General features: G+C 42.0%; 1 protein-coding gene across 3 annotated transcripts in view; it reads right to left on the bottom strand.

Moving 5' to 3' along the window:
• Positions 1–21198, bottom strand: part of st3gal5 (ST3 beta-galactoside alpha-2,3-sialyltransferase 5) — an 82442-nt gene that overhangs the window by 22632 nt on the left and 38612 nt on the right. For 2 of the 3 annotated variants that reach the window (XM_034182342.1, XM_034182343.1), the window contains exons 4-5: positions 16046–16255; positions 4948–5084 (exon numbers count right to left, since the gene is read on the bottom strand). In XM_034182342.1, the coding sequence (XP_034038233.1) occupies positions 4948–5084; positions 16046–16255 (347 nt within the window). The remainder of the gene's footprint in view (positions 1–4947; positions 5085–16045; positions 16256–21198) is intronic. The other variant, XM_034182344.1, reaches the window with a different exon arrangement.

Below are 21198 nucleotides of genomic sequence, written 5' to 3'. Positions count from 1 at the left end.
TTTCAATTTATTTTCATTTATATAGCGCCAAATCACAACAGAGTTGGCTCAAGGCGCTTCACACAAGTAAGGTCTAACCTTACTAACATGTTTGTTTGATAAGATTACTAACCACAAGAGCAGTAATCATATTCATATTTTTGGCTTCCCTCATCCTAACTAACCTGATTTTGAAGCCAGAACCCCAAGCAGATCCAGTAATGCCTGAGCTGAGACATTACATAAAAGAGATGTTGCTTCACATCCCACTTTATTTATGCAGAAAGGTTAAATGAACTAAACTTATCTTTATGTGGCTCATTAATTAAACTTAGTCCAGAACTATAGTAAAACACAGGCCCAGATTAATACAGATTTAAACATTTTCATTGTTAAAATTGTTGTTGCTATTATTATAAGAAGCAGTAGTGTCTTCAAAAGCAAATCTTTTAATCAAGACCCTCTTTCCATCTGGATTCTCCCCTGGTTTGCAGTCTCTGAGCAGGAACATTATGTCATCCTCAGAAAGAGATTTTAGGCATATATTTTTAAAAAAAGTGTCAGTGTTTGCTGTTAATGCATCACGGATCTGCAGCTGTGTTTTACGTTTAACCACAGCGAGGACACTCACGGGGGCACTCAGAGTAGAGACTTTGAGAGAAAAGTTTAAAAATATGTTTTTAAAGCTCTGCTCACTGCGTCGGTCGTCACTGCACTGACACACTCAAACACATCGCCCATCCCCCTCTCCCCTCCTCTGTAGTGCGGACAGGAACAGGAGGAACAGACAAAGGACCCTTTATATTGGTCTTAAAATCCAGAAAGGTCTGTGGCAAACCACGACTGCATTCGCTTCACAATATTTTCACACTGAAAGCTATGTTTTAATATAAATAAATATTTTATGCAAAATTTAACGATTAAAAAAATGCAGTCTTTCATGATTCTGAGGAGCCCTCACCCCTACATTTAGGAGTTACAGCCTTTTTTTTATATCCATAAATAAATGGACAAAGACTACTGTCATTACAATTTTTTACTGGAAGTTTTATTTGTACAAGTCAGTGAATGACTAAATGAAGTCAGTGAATATGTCTTTACTTCATTCACACCTATCATTAAGAAATACAAACAGTATGACACTGTATGGTAAATCTGTCTGGAGTAGGCAGTTCTCAAAAACTGACAGAACATGGAAGGAGGAGACAAGTGAGGGAAGCCAACAAGACACACATGCCAACTGTGAAGGAATTACAAGCTTCTGTGACTGGAGAAATTGTGTATAGTGCAATGGTAATCTGTAGCATCAGCAGTAGAGGGCACAAAGGAGGTGATGGTGAAGCGGCGGGCTTGTGATCAGAGAATCCTGGGTTTAAATCCCTGTCAAACCAGAAAATCACAAAGAGTCCTCAGGCAAGGTCCTTAATCCTCAAATCGGTCCCGGTGTGTAGCTGAACACCTTGCAAGGCAGGCAGCACCCTGACACTGGTCTGTGTGAATGGGTGAATGTGAGGCATCACTATAAAGCTCTGAGCATGAACGTGCAAAATAAATGCTGTTCATTTCTAACAGCTTCATGGTGGAGTGGACCACAAAAATGAAATTTCAGCTACACATGGGAGACTGCAAACTAGATTTGGGCTCTTTTGTTGTACAAAAGTCAGTGCAAGGACAGAAACATCGCAGCTAAACAAACATATACAGTCCAGTGTTCATTCTCACGAGGCAGTTTGAAACAGCATCAATAAGGTGCAGTTTAGGATCCCAGACTGGAAACAGACTGCGGCAGTAATTCAGTGAGTGCACTGAAGCCGGAACATCTCTCACAGATCATGAAACTTGAAGCCCTCCCCATCATCCAGGAATGCAAGTTCCTGAGTTCAAATGTTCCAGTATCGACTGCTTTTTGGTCCTGGTCCTTCCTGGCGCTAACCAGGGACCCAAAGTGACGACTACATGTCTTTGGCACTAGGTCTCTTAGGACGATCCTTGGGTACCGCTGGATGGAGGACTTCGGGAGGGAGATCAGATGAAGAGTATCACCTGCATTCTTGCTTTGACATTTTGGCCATGTGGCATGTTTTTCTGTGCATCATCCATTGCACAGGTGCCTGAGTGTTGAGGAGAAGAGAAGGTTAAGGGGATGTCCATGTTTCACCCGGTTCCAGCAGACGGGTTTTTATTATTTAACCAGGTTAGTCCCGTTGAGATCGAGACCTCTTTTGCAAGGGAGAAACTTTCCATCTCACCTGAGCTGCATGTCTTTAGATGTAGGGGCAAACACGGGGAGAAGGCCACAGGTGGGAATCGAACCATGACCTTCTTACTGTGAGGCAACAGTGCTAACCAATAAGCCAGCGTGCTGCCCGTTATTTTAGAGATGTAGGTTATTTTAGAGATGCTGGAGTGGAGTGGCTGTCTACCTGGGTGGTTGACATAAAGGACCCAAGGTGGTTCCCTGGTGTCATGGATGTGGTGAAGCACAGCACCAGTGCATGCTCCCAGACTTGACTTCAATATAGACTGCACCCATATCAATGGGTGATTCCAAATGATTTTGGATAACCATAAGTTCATCCCACACCTATTCAAAATCATTAATTCTGTCAGTAACAATACTCATTAGCATACCCATCCAAAAGAAGGGGTTCATTTATCTTGGTAGTTGTCCATTGCAGCTACTTCTGATGCTCCAGTGTACATTTATAAGGTCCAACGCATTTGGTTTGGGGCATCTACACACCATAGCAATAACCCTATAGGTAGAGATGGGGCTGATCCTATCCTGTATCGGTATCGGGTCCGATACTGACATCACTGACTCACTGGATATCAGGATAGGGCCAATCCATTTACTGATCCAGAGTCAAGTTCACCATTTGTGCTACACCATGCTTGATTAAATTGGTTGTACTGTACAAAAATAAAAATAAATTTATTTATATAGCACAAATTTAACAAAATAACAAAAACAGTTAATATTACAAGGCAAATGCAGGGATGGTGGCCAAGCAGTTAATTGCGCTTGTTCCCAGAGCGGAAGGTTCCCAGTTGAAGGCCACCCCTGTCCATTCTCCATGTAATTTAGAGTTGTGTCAGGAAGGGTACCCAGTGTAGAACTTGTGCAAAATCAACAAGCAGGTCCACCTTGGATCTGCTGGTGTGATCCCAGTGAAAGCAAGCGAGAGACCAAAGGGACTTATTTTGATATTAAATGGCAAACACAAAAACTACAAATATACTTAATCTAAGATCAAACAATTCAACAAACTGTAAGCAGAAGAAAATATGAGTTTTAAGATTTGCCTTGAAGATTCACCTGAATTTGACTTTCTAATATCACCAGTCAAACTGTTCCACACTGTAGGAGCATGGTAGGAAAAGGCTCTAAAACCTGCTGACTGCTTTTTAACCGTGGGGGACACAGATCAAGCTTGCATGCCGTGATAGCACAGCACGAGAAGGCACCTAAGGTTTAACACATTTAACAAGAGCTTTTGTTTCAGAATCTGTATCGGTTTCTGCAGATGTGCATCAGAATCAGATCGTTACTGGAAAACTGTGAAACTGACCATCTCTACCTGTGCGTCCATCCTTCTGTCCATGAAACTTGTAACCACAACTTCTCCGAAACTGCTTTATACATTTTGAAAGATGTGTATGAAGGAAAACAGTTCCAGTTTGACGTCTTTAAAGAGAAGATAATTACATGAGTTTTTTTTTTTAAACACATTACTTGACAATAGGACAGCGCAGTCTCATTTGAACTCCTGATATGTGGGATATGTGCCAGCACGAATAGCAGAGAATCCCCGGATGGAGTGTGGGAGTTTCAGCTCAAATCATTCAGCCTGGCTCAGGAAAATTAAAAGCATACTCGCCATCTCCTGGCAGTCGTGTCGGTTTAAAATGGTTTCTGCTGAAACCACCATCCTCCGAATGGTTTGTGCTGACACTCCCACACTCCACCCGGGGATTAGTTTCTCCCCACAATCAGCGTCCCTTCACATAGAAAAATAGTGTACTGTTTCTTTCCCGCTGCAATTGCCAAAGCAGTTGTGAAAAGTGCAATTTTTTTCAGTTCCCAGTAGGTAAGTCATTGTGTCGGTAAGTGTTAGCCTACACAGATAGCCAGAGTAGCTGCGTTCTCTCACCTGCACAACTGCCTCAACATGTTTGAGCTCCGGATCATAAAAAAACCACAACACATGTCCACTTTCTACCACATCATCACTTTTTCTTTGCATTTTCACTTTGTTTGCATGTAATTTGCCTAAAAACTCAGAGAAAGTGCCGTGTTTCTGATGGGGACAGATTAGAGCTGTCCCCGGATGGAGCATCATATGCGTCATGTTTTACCCCTTTAGCGCTGCCCAGATACATGTACAAACATACTTGTTGAGCTGTCCAGTGCAGAAGTTGACCAGTTTGTTCACTGAGATATTTCATCACAAAAGATAATACATATAATACCAATATATAATACATGTGATCAACAGACAGACAAACAAACACAGTCATGCCTACGGTCAATTTGGAGTCACCAATTCAAATAAGCTGCTTGACATTTGATGTGGGAGGAAGAGAGAGAACCCACACAAACACAGGGAGAACATTCAAACTACACAGAAAGGCCCAGGCGGGAAGTGATCCCATGACCTTAGTGCTGTGGGGCAACAATGCTAACCACTAACCCAACTTGCTGCTGATTATTATAAATATGACTTTTGTAATTCTCTATTAGAAAAACAAACAAAAGTTGCAACCCTAACACTGGTTCATGGCTACCGATAACACTGGCCAAGTAGGTTTTGTTTGTTCTAGATTATAAACAAATGTAGTATAAAGACGTTTCTGATAGTACTGTGGCCTCCAATGTTATCTCAGATCTATTACAAATATTTCACTCACCTGGGGCTGCAAGAAAGCTCAAAAAAGTTATCGATCACCTGGTAGTGTGATTCTGACCTGATAATGATGTCAAAACGGTCAATCAGGGGGCCGAGCTCTAAACCTTTGAGAATGCCTCCATTTCCCACAACCACACAGCGGTGACATCTGCGCACCATCGGCCCCAGCTCTGGAGGAGAGTCAGCGTCTGGCAGCTGAAAACGAAATATTAACAATTACTGTGTGGCTTTCTACACCTAAAACTTTAATACTTAGGTGCAAAACACATCAAATTGACAAGTATTACACCATTAATATTTTAGATTTTGATGCGTAACCAGTGGTGGGCATAGTTCCGCTAATCTGCTAACCACTAATTAGCAATGCTAGCTTTTTTGTTAGCTGATTAGCAGTTCAGCTAACTTTGAAAACCATCAGCGGACCAATTACCTTCCACTAAATTTGGTTCTGATAACTTTTAGACCGCTAACATCTTTTTGTGGGCATAGCGAATAAAGCTTAACAGTTAAAAACATTTGTAAAACCTGAAATCAAACATTTTACTTCATATCTGTTATGTGTTTTGTAGCAGACAGACAGCTAATGAGAGGTAAAGCTCAATCCTCTGCCAGCAGAGGAGAGCTGGCTACCAAACAGAAAGGAACAAAAGAACAAAAAGAAAATTATTTTCACAGCCATGCAGTCTTGCAGACATGTCGCAGGAGTCATGCAGAACAAGACAGTTTTCACTTATGGTTAAAATTTTAAACAAACTAATTCCGGACAGGTTATCGAAATTAAAGTCACCTCTGTCATTTTTACAAAGTTTTAATTTTAAAGTAATGCACTAATTTTGAAGGTTTGAGTGTTTACAGACAAATATGCCAAAAGACATGATGGGAAAATGAGCTTATATATATATATATATATATATATATATATATATATATATATAAAAACCAACACACAGGTTCGACACACAACTGTTCTCATACAGTTCATCAAACTGTATCAGCACAATGGCGGCGCAGTTGGACGCAGCAGCCAAGCACTCTCGTCTCAGCACTCCTTTTTTACTTTGTTTATTCAGACTGATATTCCTCACCGGACTGACTGAAGCTCTAAGCTACAGCAGAGCCGAGCTGTTAGCGACAGCAGGAAAAGTCCAAATGACATTCAACTGGAACTTTATCCCACCGATGATCCGGCGGCACAGCAACCCTCTGGGAGGCATAGACCAGCGTTACCCAGCCTTTTCCTCGCCAAAGCATGTTCACTACACAACAAGATGGACGAGCTGAGACATCGGGTCCTCTGGAGCACTGTGTGATGATTATATCAGAGACGTGTTTGGATTCAAACACGTCGGATGCTGCTATCGAGCTAGCAGGCCACATTGTTTACAGAGCAGACCGCAACTGACTGGGAAGTCTTTGCAGCAGGGACAGACTTGGAGGGACATAGAACAGCTGTCCTCTCCTACATAAACTTCTGTGCAGAGACTGTAGTGGAGACCAAGTCTGTCAAGGTATTTCCTCATCAGAAACCTTGGTTCAACAAAGAAGTGTGAACTCTGATTAGGAAGCGTGACTCTGCATTTAAATCAGGGACTCAACTGGAGTACAGAGACGCACAGCAGAGACTGAGGAGGTGCATCAAGGAAGCTAAACGCAGACACAAACTGCGCATAGAGGAGCATTTTCACACCAACAGCTCCAAGAACATGTGGCAGGGGATAAAAACTGTCACCGGATATAAAATCAGCAGAGTATCCCCAAACTCCACGGTCAGCTCTGAACCAATGCAAAGACCATTTGGCAGCCAGATCTACCAGAGGAAGACCACCGGATACAGCTCCATCAACACCAGGTCAAAGCTGCCTTGAACAAACTCAACATCAGGAAGGCAGCAGGGCCAGATGGGGTCCTTGGTTGCATCCTTAAGGCCTGTGCTGACCAGCTGGCAGGAGTGTTCACCACCATCTTCAACCTCTCGCTGCTGCAGTGTGTTGTCCCTACGTGCTTCAAGTCCACCACAATCGTCCCAGCACCCAAGAAAAGCACGGTGAGCTGCCTGAATGACTATCGTCCAGTTGCACTTACACCAATAACCACTAAATGTTTTGAGAGACTAGTTCTCTCTCACATTAAAACTGCCATACCTACTGCTTTTGATCAGAACCAGTTTCCATACCGGTCAAATAGATCCACTGACGACGAAGTTATAACAGCTCTGAACACCGCACTCTCACACATAGACAATAGCAATACATATGTCAGAATGTTGTTTGTCGACTTCAGTTAAGCATTCAACACCATAATCCCACACAAACTGTCCATAAAACTGAGCAACCTGGGACTCGGCAGCTTTCTGTGCACATGGGTACTGGACTTCCTTCAGAACAGGCCACAAAGGGTCAGGGTGGGACCCCATACCTCGTCCACTCTGACCCTCAGCACCGGAACACCACAGGGCTGTGTTCTCAGCCCTTTCCTCGACTCGATCTTCACTCATGACTGCTCACCCATCTGCCCCACAAACACCATTGTTAAGTTTGCTGATGACACGGCCATTGTAGGACTGATCCACAACAACGCGACAGCCTACAGAGACGAGATCCAGCACTTGACACAGTGGTGTTACAATGATAACTTGAACTGGAACACTGCGGAAACCAAAGAAATCATAATCGACTTCCGGAAATCCAAACAGACTGAGCACTCTGAGCTGGACATCAATGGGCAGAGTGTGGAGAGGGTGGACTGTTTCAGGTACCTGGGACTACAAATCACAGCTGATCTCACCTGGTCAGCACACATCAGCCATCGGGTGGGGAAAGCCTATCAGAGACTCTACTTCCTCAGGAAGATGAAGCACTCCCAGCTTCCCCAAAATCTGCTGGTCAGACTTTACAGGGCCACTGTGGAAAGCCTCCTGTCCTACTGCTGCACTGTCTGTGTGGTTCACGAGGTGCATGGCAGAGGACAAAAAACTCTACAGCGGGTGGTAAAAACAGCAGAGAGGGTCATAGGGACCACATTGCCCCCTCTGTCTGAGATCTATGCTGGCAGGCTTCAGAGGAAAGCCAGCACCATCTCCAAAGACCCCACACATCCTGGACACCAGCTGTTCACCCCCTTCCCTTCTTGAAGGAGATACAGGGCACTAGGTGCTCACACCAACAGACTGTTAAATAGCTTTTACCCGCAAGTGGTCAAGTGTATAAATCCTTCTCCTATGTACATGAGCACTTTTTCTCTAACAATGCACTTTATGTGAGTCTGCATCAGCACACATCTAGCATCTGTTGTATATATATATATATATATATATATATGTGTGTGTGTTGTTTTTAGTTCTACATGGTTGGATGTGATATGTTGCTCTTTTTTATGATATATTGTTTTTATGAAATGCTGACTTTCTTAATGATTTGGTGCTGAAGAGATGTTGCTAAAACTAAGTTTCATTGTGTCCACATGACAAAGTTCTATTCTATTCTGTTCTATTCAAGTTACTGTAACGTGTGTGTTGGTTTTTACAAATAAATCTGTATTTGTGAATATGTCATTTTGTTTTCATTTGTTAAAAAAAGGCATTTTAAAAACTAAAAATTCTGTTAAGTGATTTGGCACTTATACAACCCCTGGCAAAAATTATGGAATCACCGGCCTCGGAGGATGTTCATTCAGTTGTTTAATTTTGTAGAAAAAAAGCAGATCACAGACATGACACAAAACTAAAGTCATTTCAAATGGCAACTTTCTGGCTTTAAGAAACACTATAAAAAATCAGGAAAAAAAATTGTGGCAGTCAGTAACGGTTACTTTTTTAGACCAAGCAGAGGGAAAAAAAAAATATGGACTCACTCAATTCTGGAATCATGAAGAACAAAAGAACTCTCCAACACATCACTAGTATTTTGTTGCACCACCTCTGGCTTTTATAACAGCTTGCAGTCTCTGAGGCATGGACTTAATGAGTGACAAACAGTACTCTTCATCAATCTGGCTCCAACTTTCTCTGATTGCTGTTGCAGGATCAGCTTTGCAGGTTGGAGCCTTGTCATGGACCATTTTCTTCAACTTCCACCAAAGATTTTCAATTGGATTAAGATCCGAACTATTTGCAGGCCATGACATTGACCCTATGTATCTTTTTGCAAGGAATGTTTCCACAGTTTTTGCTCTATGGCAAGATGCATTATCATCTTGAAAAATGATTTCATCATCCCCAAACATCCTTTCAATTGATGGGATAAGAAAAGTGTCCAAAATATCAACGTAAACTTGTGCATTTATTGATGATGTAATGACAGCCATCTCCCCAGTGCCTTTACCTGACATGCAGCCCCATATCATCAATGACTGTGGAAATTTACATGTTCTCTTCAGGCAGTCATCTTTATAAATCCCATTGGAACGGCACCAAACAAAAGTTCCAGCATCATCACCTTGCCAAATGCAGATTCGAGATTCATCACTGAATATGACTTTCATCCAGTCATCCACAGTCCACGATTGCTTTTCCTTAGCCCATTATAACCTTGTTTTTTTCTGTTTAGGTGTTAATAATGGCTTTCGTTTAGCTTTTCTGTATGTAAATCCCATTTCCTTTAGGCGGTTTCTTACAGTTCGGTCACAGACGTTGACTCCAGTTTCCTCCCATTCGTTCATTTGTTTTGTTGTGCATTTTCGATTTTTGAGACATACTGCTTTAAGTTTTCTGTCTTGACGCTTTAATGTCTTCCTTGGTCTACCAGTATGTTTGCCTTTAACAACCTTCCCATGTTGTTTGTATTTGGTCCAGAGTTTAGACACAGCTGACTGTGAACAACCAACATCTTTTGCAACATTGCGTGATTTACCCTCTTTTAAGAGTTTGATAATCCTCTCCTTTGTTTCAATTGACATCTCTCGTATTGGAGCCATGATTCATGTCAGTCCACTTGGTGCAACAGCTCTCCAAGGTGTGATCACTCCTTTTTAGATGCAGACTAATGAGCAGATGTGATTTGATGCAGGTGTTAGTTTTGGGGATGAAAATTTACAGAGTGATTCCATAATTTATTCCTCAGAATTGAGTGATTCCATATTTTTTTTCCCTCTGCTTGGTCTAAAAAAGTAACCATTACTGACTGCCACAATTTTTTTTCTTGATTTCTTATACTGTTTCATAAAGCCAGAAAGTTGCCATTTGAAATGACTTTAGATTTGTGTCATGTCTGTGATCTGCTTTTTTTCTACAAAATTAAACAACTGAATGAACATCCTCCGAGGCCGGTGATTTCATAATTTTTGCCAGGGGTTGTAGCAAATGTGTGGCAATTGGTATTCACACTCCCATCAAGTAGATGGCAGTGTTCATGGCAGTGGGAAAAAAAAAATCTTGCGCACAGGGGGGAGAATCTTGGCTCATGACGCTGTTTTTACACGCAGATGGATTTGATACATTAGAAAGAGTCAGAATACATTATTTCCAGGAGTTAATGGATTTTATTTAATGTGCCACAATTGTGAAAGAACTTGAGGTGAAAGCACCGCAGAGTTGCAGCCGGCGATTGCGCTATCCGTCCATGAGGAGTGGACGTGGATGTGTCCACTTGCTGATGATCTGTCTGTGAGGAGTTCGTGGATGTGGAAGCTTGGGTCGCCTCTTCTTCTTCCGTGGTGTTGAAGCTTCACTGCCAGCAAATTTCAGCGGGATGAATAAAATCTATCAGTGCAGCTATGTACTGATGAAAAAATTAAAAGGATTTTTCGCCCTGGCATAAGGCTGTGTACAATTGTAGAGGCACAGCATACAGTTGCGCAGTGTTGTGTAGATTTACATACAGTAGTGGAGTGTTGTGTAGACTCGCATGGAACATTGCATCCATGCTCTATGCCGAAAGTCTGTGAAAAAAATTAAACATGTTAAATTTTTTGCGTCCATTTTGCGGACCCCTTTGCGTCCCTCAGCGTATTGCCACATAGGGCTGCATAAACTCGGTGTATCTCGCCGTCTTCAGTATGCTCCATTACGCAACTCTAAGTTGGACTGGTGTTAAAGGGGCTTAAGGACTACAACTGATTATTGGATTATATTTGTTGTTGGGTTAACACACTGGGATAGGGTCCAGCTGCCCCGTGACCCTGAACTAGAATAAGAGGATAAAGAAAATAAATGACACTGTATCTGCCACGATATGACACGACACCCGACAGTTCCCGTCTGCTCAGGACTGTCAGGTTGTCTGCTGTCAACTATCCCTCTGATGCATGAATGTTTTCCTGAAGTGTTTTATTCTTCTCAGGACATGAAAAAAGATGTTCAACTTTCTTTTTTAATTTAAAAAAACATGATTTTGTCATAAAGTTACAGAAACGTGCACTCCAGTGGACTATGTGTACCTGAACACCCAGTATAAAACATTGTGAACAAACTGTAAAGACGAATAAAGTTGTGTTTTATTGTAAATATGCAAACACGTTTCTTTGTGGAAACATGGAGTAGGGCATTATGTCACAATAGGTCAAAGACGCATCGCTGGGTTGCTTTTAAAAAATGATTTCCATGTAAAGCGTCTGGTGTGCTGCTTTGTGCAGCATGCATGTCTGCACAATAAAGATCAACACCTCAGGTAAACAGTGTTCACATCAAACGCACGCACGCACGCACGCGCACGCACACACACACACACACACACACACACACACACTCCAGGATGCCATTTGTGGAAATCAATTGTTAAAATGTAAATGGAAACAGCAGTGATCTCTCCACATACACAGGACTGCACACACACACAGCGGCAGATTGTACGGTTGTGACTGTTTCCGGTTGTGTGTTCTGAAGCTGTGAAGCCGTACAGCCTGGAAGAAGCCCACTGACTCTGTTCTCACACATCAGGAGGAACTGCAACTCCAAAGGGACAGTGTGTGTGTGCACAGAAACACATTAATCCACCACTCTCCCATTAATCCACCACTCTTCCATTAATCTCTCCCAGAACTAAACTGAAATGAACCACAAGCACATTAAGGGCCCCTTTACACATAGTGCGAATTTGGTCGAACTGCGCATTAATGGCCCAGTCATACGGCACTTAAAGGGCAACCAAGCCCTAACGAAACAAGAAATCTGGACTTTCGTTGGCATCGTTTAACATTCACGCAGCTTCGTTCCTGCAGCTGGCGCTTTGTCAGGATTTTTAACCCTCTGGGGTCCGAGGGCATTTTTTGGACAGTTCACTCGCCTGGCATAAATGTTTTATTATTGCTGTTAACAGCTCTCCCTGCATCCCACAATCATGTTTTATGTCTCTTTTTTTCAGGACAACCTGTTCTTTCATAATATATATGCTTTTGTTGTGTTTTATAAGTGTAATAAAGGTTTACAATCAAAAATAACAAAGGAAAAAGTAAAGCGGAAAATAATTTTCCACACACATTTATTCAAAACACACAGCAAACTATAACAAACAACTGTTTTGACACATTATAAAGGTAATTTGAGGTCTTGTGTGAAAGACTGTACAACAAAAAAGTTCAAACAATAAACACAAATGCACATTTTGAACAATATATATAAAATGGTCTATGCGTTTATGCTCCAGTCTGAGGAGCGGCCCCTCTCCCTCAGCTCAATGATATGGTAAACAGTGCTTTTCGCCAGAGGGAGAGAGCCACAGAGTAATCCAGTAACATTCAAATGCAAACTAGTGGAGCAATCCTGATAGTTACACACTCTTTGTTTGAGCATGTGAGATTGTCATGCAAGGCTCTCTGTCTGCTTTCACTTTCACTGTGCATAATGGTGCAGGGCACATTGGAGGAGTTAGGGGGCTATTCTAATGGGCCAATTTGTAAGATATCACTCCTGAAAACGATCTTTGGTTCATCACATGAGTTAAATCTGCCCTACGATTGGATTTTGGAAAACCATGTGACGGTGAACCAATTCCAATCGGACACTCACATTGCGCACTTCATCACGCAGCTTCTATGAGGAGTACAAAGATGGCCAACGGTGGATTGAAAGTCCACGGAGTTAACTTTTCAGCAAAAAAAGTACGTTTCTATCTCATATCATTAAAAAGTTATTTATAATTTAGTAAAACTTGGTCCCAGCTGTCGTATACGATGGCATTGGCCCCAGAGGGTTAAACTGTTGAAAAATTTGAACGAAGGGCAATGAAAACCTCAATTTGTCTGTTTCGTTTTGCTGTCGTTCTTGACGTTTTTTAATCGTTTGTTTAGTTTTTGTGATGTTACTTTTTAATTTGACTTCGTTCGACCAGCTGAATGTTTTCACACAGTACAGAAGCTGCTTCTGAGCACTGCTGCTGACACTGCGATCATGTACCGTCAGAAATTACAGGGCAAACTCCGCCTGCTTGCTTGGATTTTTTTTTTTATCTGGGTGGGGGGTCAGCTTCACTGGGCACAGACACCTTATACAGGCCAGAATTAATCTTTTGTGTGGATACAATTAAATATTTGCCACAAGCAACTGCTGAATTTGAAACAACAAAAAAGTTGTGTAATTCCCGACGGTACTTGAACGCAGCGTCACCAGCAGCAGCAGCTCCTGCATGCGCTTATTATTTTTTTATTAAATATAACAATATGAGTGTAGGAATGACAATCCAGCCCTTCTGTACATGTGGCAACAGGTATATAATTCAAATGATTATATAAAGAGCTGTTCTGGAAGGCAGAATTCACGTTGTGGATCAGCTGCAGCTGGTGGAAATAACCGCACATGGGGAGTCAATGTGCAGCGTTCACACGCACTGATCAATTTACTGATCTGATATATTCAATCATCTTTACAGTTTATTTATTCCCCGTTTTGACAGTTTTCTGTTAAATATATATATATATATATATATATATATATATATATATATATATAGCTTAGTAGTGTAATACAGTGATACAGCAGTGACCACGGCACACCAGAGGCTTTTTTTTTAAAGACCGAGCATGCAGCGTGCCGTCAGACAGTGAGGGTTCTGATGATGAAGGAGATGATCCCTCTTTTGTTCTGGACGAGGAACCAGAGCAGGTGGACCCACTGACGTGCACACAGGTCTCCACAGCTTCTGTTTGCAGTTTCTCCAGGACTCAGGTGCTATGAGCTCCGTCCCTGCGCAGAGTCCTGGAACTCAGAGATGCAGACACACACACTGCTCCAGCTGTGGCTCCAGGCGCATTTCGTTTAAAGCGTCAAGATTGTTAGCTAGTTCCTCTTTCATCCCTTCTGCGCGCTTGCTTCGCAGGCTATTTGGTGATAAAGCTGTTTCGTCCACCTTTTCTCAACAAATTGTGACTTTTTCACTTTGTTCCATTCTTTCAGCAATTGTCGTGTGCTGTGTGACTGGGCCATAAGTGCGCATGAAGCAGGAATCGTACGCAAACTGTGTAATTTCGTGGCTGCTTCCAACGCCTCGTACACCTGTTGCTACAACTATTTGCACACACCAACGGGTGACAGACAGAGTGTGTGCTGTGAGAGCCCACCAAACCCTCTTGTGGTTCCAGGTGACACACACGAACATCTAATACTGCTCACATGGCACTTAGAAAATGTGTGGCCAGTCACATTCTTGGCACGACAACAGTCTGCAGGCAATCATTGTCGTACTGGCAGTGAAATTTGTCTAAGTGCCCCACGAGTGTGGCTTTGGTGTGTGCGCTAAAAACTGGCAAGACACTTTAAAAGACAGCAATCCATACATAGAATTTAACTTCTGCCATAGCGAGGCGTTACAAGCAGGCCAACCATGGCTCTCCAAGCATCATTAAAGTCCTGGAGGTGACATTATTAAAAAAAAAAAAAACTTCTGTGCAGGGAAGCATTTTGCAGCAATACATTAGGCACTTTGGTACCATTTGGCTTGAATGAGGAATTAAATTTAACTTGTTTTCTCTGATATTTTTCAAGTCTTCATTTGGGTTGATATCTTTCTGTGAACATTATATGCTTGTTTTAATTCATCTGGGGACGGTTTGCTTCTATTTATGGGTGTAATGAGTGCAGCACCTTGATTGATGGGTGGATCTTTAGTTGGTTAACGCCCCCTTTACGCACGATCACACCCGCTCATGATCTGTATTTAGGGCTGTACCACCCTTCATCAAGGCCTCTGATGAAACTGTAACTTTACACTGAAATGTCAGTTCCTCTTTTGTTTTGCACCTTTAATAAATTTTTTTGCACAGACATAAGTGTTGCACCGGCGTTCCTTTTTTCCACAAATAATATCAGTGTTTCCCATACACAGGTTCTTCTTGGGTGTCTTGCCCAGGTAAATTGAGAACCCCAGCAGGAAGGTAAAATCTGAACTTCCCTCCCACCATGGATGTGATTTTTCAGTGCACACAGACTACCTGCCCATCAGCCCCATGCACCTTGACACAGGTGTGATTCCTGCAGCATGCATGAGCTCTGGCACATGCTTGTTTTTTCATCCTCCAAAGGATTCACACACTTTATGCATGTTGTTAAAGAAACGCGTTTTGACTGTGGAGTGATGAAGGAGCACAGAGACCATTTATTGATTCAATGAGGAAGTCCACCTTACCGTGACCAGCCAGTCTCCCAAAGACTGCTTGCACCAAATATCAGAAATATTCTATGAACAGATTTTCTGTAATAAATCAAAGAGTGCAAAACATGCCCCGCCCCTCCCCACCTTATGCAGGGCTCTTAGAATGATGTGTGCTTGCATTGTTCCACAGAGTTTCTTGCAAATTACATAAACCTTTATTGAAAATTGCCTCTGTCTCTTTTTTGGCCTTCTGGGGGGATTCAAAACAAAAGTTCAAACTTTGAGGGCAAGGCAGGGCCTCAAGGAAAGTTCCCATCAAATTTCAGGAAATTTCATAGAGATTTTTGAGAAAATGTCTGGATGGTGCACCGCGCACCAGTCTTGATGGCATTCGTCCGTTTTCACCTTCAGTCCAAAGGACAAAAATGGAAAGCATTTTATTTATTTATTTTTTAAAGGTTTTTTTGAGTTTGAAATTCAAGAGCAGAATCTTTTTATCTTGTTTGGTACAAAGATGTCGGATTTGGGGTTTGGTGTTTTTTTTTGTTTTTGGTTAAATATCAGTTTGTGACTCTGGACCAGAGACATATTTCAACACGTACAGATGGTCAGGCTCCGAGTGGCAGCAATATGACTCACCAGCTCCAGCACCTCCTCAAGCTTTCTGTGGAGACCTTTGAAGCCAAATGGAGGTGGAAACAGGAAGAGGTCATCGGGAAGGGGCCCGGCTTTCCACAAAAACGGCTGGATGACTTCACTGGGAGCGCTGAGTCGAGATAACAAACGCTGCCTGGTGTTGCCATGATGACACGGACCCTCCAAAATGTTGCGCACGTACTCATGCACTAACTACAAGTACAACAAAGAAAACAAACAACAGTTTGTCAGCTACACGTGGCATTACAAACACTTTAAAAATAGCGGTAGGACACCGGAAAGCGTCACCTCACCAAAACAAAAACCCCAGGAAATAAAATATCACGTTTTAAATGATTCTTATCTTAATCTTTTGATGTCTTCAATGACCTCTGTCATTCTATTTATGTTGGAGGGAAGAGGATACAGTGGCATGCAAATGTTTGGGAACCCTTCAGCTTTTAAAAATTTGGGTCCGAGGGCATTTTTTGGACAGTTCACTCGCCTGGCATAAATGTTTTATTATTGCTGTTAACAGCTCTCCCTGCATCCCACAATCAAGTTTTATGTCTCTTTTTTTCAGGACAACCTGTGCTTTCAGAATATATATGTTTTGTTGTGTTTTATAAGTGTAATAAAGGTTTACAATCAAAAATAGGCAAGGAAAAAATAAAGCAAAAAATAATTTCCTCACACATTTATTCAAAACACACAGCAAACTATAATAAACTGTTTTGTCACTTTATAAAGGTAATTTGAGGTCTTGTGTAAAAGGCTGTACAACAAAAAGGTTCAAACAATAAACACAAATGCACATTTTGAACAATATATACAAAATAGTCTATGCGTTTTGTTGTCCACTGATATGGTAAACAGTGCTTTACACAGAGAAAAGCCCCTTTCACATTGGGGCTGCTCCCAGTTGTTCCCTGTGGCGTCATGACGACGCAGGAATTTCTGCATCAGGTGCGCGCAGCAGGGGGCAGAGAGGAGGTGAGAACGCAGCCTGCAGGTTCTCTGCACAGAGAAGTCAGAGTGCACAGTTTGGCTGCAGACAGACTGTGCACTCTGACTTCTCTTCTACTTGTTGTGCTGAGCTGCAGGGCTGCGCTCTGAGTTCTGTTATAGTTTACCTTTCCTCCTTTGACGGCGAGACGCGCGCGTGCACGCGCACAGTCCTAAGCAAATGTGGAGATGTCTGGAGTTCTACTTGATGTTGACATGTCCTGGACTTATGTCCTTTTTTTAACTGCGATGAGAGAGTCTGGAGAGACAGGAACTAACTGCCTGCAGACAATTTCTTTTCTTTCCTCCTTTGCCGCGAGATGCAGAGAAAGCAACAGAGTTATCCAGTAACATTCACATGCAAACTAATGGAGCACTCTTTGTTTGAGCACGTGAGATTGTCATCAGAGGCTCTCCGTCTGTTCCTGTTTTCACTGATCACTGTGCATAATGGCGCAGGGCGCACTGAGTATGTACTAATAGTATGTACTCATTGGAGCACCCAGGGGGCTATTCAAACGGACCAACTAGTAACAGATCACTCCTAAAAACAATCTTTGGCTTTTCACGTGAGGTGAATCTGCCCTACGATTGGATTTTGGAAAACCATGTGTTCATAAGTTCATAAAACTGAGCAACTGTACAGTAAGGAGACAAATGAAGGACGTTACCAATACACCTCGTCACGGCTCTGAAGGAGTTCTCGTCTTCTGTGGCTGTGACTACATCGTGCAACTTTTGTCTGTTGCATCAGCAGCAACAGATTTCCTGAAAAACAACATTTGATATCTAGGCTACAGTTCATCAAAAGACTTGAGCCTCGACTTGATGCATTTATCTGGAATAAACACTTGCATGCCACTTTGTGTGTACCGACTCCACATACTGCTGTTCTTAATAATAAATGCATTTTTGCAACACGTTTACACAGTGTCACTCTTCAGTCATTTGAGTCAACTTGCAACATGAATCACGCGGTTCATCGGCACAGCTCACGGGGTGATGGCATGGGAATACTGCCATTCAGTTTTAGTGAGTCACTGGTTGCAAAGCATTGGTGCATCACAAGCATGGTGATGGTGTGGTAGCGTCATGGTGTGTGAAACATGTGATGGTGATGCAGCCCCAGTCAGAGTGGAACAGAGGTTTATTTACTCCGTTTAGCCAAAAAAAAAAAAAAAAAAAAAAAAAACTTTTCAGTAAAAAGGCAAAGGGTACTGAAGCATACTGCATTCACTGGATAAAATAAATAAATTGACCGCTGATCTTGTAATTACGAGAAAAGATGTCATAATTATAACATCAGGATCTCGCAATTATGAGATCAGGCTATTTTTATTTATTGATTGTGTGTGTGTGTGTGTGTGTGTGTGTGTGTATGTAATCACTTCCGTACAATGTGCTTCCATACTTCCAGTCCCTCGGTAAAGACAAGCGTAAGAATTCCCGAGTCATAATCGAAAATCGGCCAATTTGTATCTTCCGACACTGATCACACGCCACGGCGCACTCAAAGTGTGGATTTCCCTGAAAACTATTCCTGGATGAATGAAACTCCTCCAGCAAGGCGGGGCATGGGGCCCACAGACTGGCGTGTGCCCGGGTGGGAGTGAGCACCGCTGTGTCCCTCAGTGGTCGGTGGGGCTGTGTGAGTGAAAGCTGGAAGACGCCCCGTGGTCCCCCCTGGACATTCATCCGGGAGCTCTTCAGGGGAAAATCCACACTTTGTTGTTTGATTGCAATGTGTCACCTGCTGAGCTCAGCCCACTTCTTTACTGAGGGACTGAAAGTACAGAAGTATATACATAAAACAATTTAGACACCTGATCTCGTAATTACAAGATCTTTTCTCGTAATTATGAGAGCCTGATGTAATTATGAGATCTTTTCTTGTAATTATGAGATCTGTTCTTGTAATTACGAGATCAGCAGTTGAATTTTGTTATCCAGTGAATGCAATACGCTTCCGTAAAAGGGTGAGTCCCATATACTTTTTTTAAACATGTGCATGGCTACGGCATGATGAGGTGGAGTGGCTGCACTCTAAAACATGCAGATGTGTTTAGTTATGTCCACTTGCTACCTCTCTTTAACATAAAGAGCTCTTACAAGTTTTGGATGTTGAACTCAACTTTACAAGTTGAGTTGAGTTGTCAGCCAAAATTCTCAGCAACTTCTACAGGTGTATGTTTGAGAGTGTCCTTGCCACTGCCACAGAGTCTGGTACAGTAACTGCACAGTCCAGTGTGTGATTAAGACCTCACAGTACATCTCTGGGGCAGCCTGAACCCTCACTGCAGGATATTTACCAAAGCAGAGTCCTACGTAGGACACACAACCTCATCAGGGACAGCACACACTCCCAACACTCACTCTTCACACTCCTGCCATCAGGTAGACTCTACAGGAGTCTGAAGTCCAATATTCCAATAACTCAGTACACTTCCAATAGTTCAACAGTCCAATACTCCAATAACTCAGCAGAAACCACATTCTGGTGAACAGCTTCTACTCACTGACTATTAGGCTTCTCAATAACTCTCTGAGACACTGACCCCTCCACCACCTGATCGACTCTTATTTAACTGTCATTCTCATCATCATTATTACTAACATCCTCTAAGTTGTTGTTGTTCATTCAACTGCTCCTGTGTTCTGGGTCGCCACAGCGGATACAGCCAGATCCGCACTAGTATTTGGCACAAGTTTTACGCCAGATGCCCTTCCTGACGCAACTCTAGTGTTACCTGGAGAAACACACATAGCCGCTGGCATTCCAAAGAGGTCTCCCATCCAAGTACTAACCAGATCCTGCACTGCTTAGCTTCTGAGATCTGATGGGATCAGGCTGACACAGAGCAGACCAGCTGTGCACTAACATCCTCTACGTTTTTATTATAATAGCTCTGTTCATTACGTATGCATCCATGCACCTTACGGTTCCTGCACAGCAGGAATGCTGCCTAAAACGACACAGTATTGCACAAAATTGCCAATACTGTATAAACTGCACATCCACACGTTCTTTAAACTGTACTTCCTTTAAATAATGTATATAATATATGCTTTATTCTAATAATGTGTATTTGAATGAATGAATAAATGAAATGAATGAATTTATTCAGCACACACAGACTCAAAAAAGCAAAGAAAATTCATAAAGAAAACAATTTAACAATGTATCCATGTGCCCGAAAGGGTGTAGGCAGAAAAACAAGATTATAAACGCCCACCACTTTAACCAAAAAAATAAAAAAATGTATACATATGTATATAAAAAATATACATATACCCATGATAACAAATACAAAATATAAATATTTTATGTAAAATATTTATATTTTATGTCATTTTTTAATGTGGAGTGATATGACTGCCTGTTTGTACTGTGCACAAAACACTTAACTCTCAACTCAGCAGAAACCACATTATGTCAGCAACCGCACCACGAAAGATGCAGAGATGACTGTGACAGTTTAATCAGCACAGCGGCAAAGCAGATCACAGACGTGAAGCGCTGCTCTCTTACTGTAACAGGAAGCGGTCGGAATAATATTACCTTTCCAAATGTGCGCACATACACACACACACACACACACACACACACACACACACTTCAAAAGCAAAACTGCTTTAGAAAAACTGCAAATGTCTGAACTCCAGCAATCTCAGTGAACAAAAAATGGCGACATCAGAGGTCATTTACTGACTTGGTACTTTTAAACACAGTAATTAAAAGTACTAGTATACAGCTAAAAGAGGCCATGATTGTCCTGGGAAGATTTTAATTAACTGTTCCCTAGAATGAATACAATTCACACCCTCACGTTGCTTCTCAAATGTAATGTGTAACACAACTTTTCCTTAAGTGGACTTTTAAATTCCAAAAACAGATAAACACGCAATGGACATCATTGTGGATGTTATTTGGTGCAGTCTGAAGAAAAGAAAACATCAGATGGACACAGGTAACTGACCCTCAGCGTCGCAAATAATAAAACTGTGAATCCATTTTTTAAAATCTTTTTAAATGCTGAATTGCGGATTTTTGTGCACTTGTTATAATAGTGCGCAATTATAATGATAGACATCCTGTGTATCAGTAGTCAGCCTGTGTATCAGCCTGCAAACGGCATCTGCGAGGAAATTAG

This window comes from Thalassophryne amazonica, chromosome 11, assembly GCF_902500255.1.
Source record: "Thalassophryne amazonica chromosome 11, fThaAma1.1, whole genome shotgun sequence".
Classification (NCBI taxonomy): domain Eukaryota; kingdom Metazoa; phylum Chordata; class Actinopteri; order Batrachoidiformes; family Batrachoididae; genus Thalassophryne; species Thalassophryne amazonica.
Note: the sequence above shows the minus strand (reverse complement) of the source record. Positions and strands in the feature narration are given on the sequence as shown.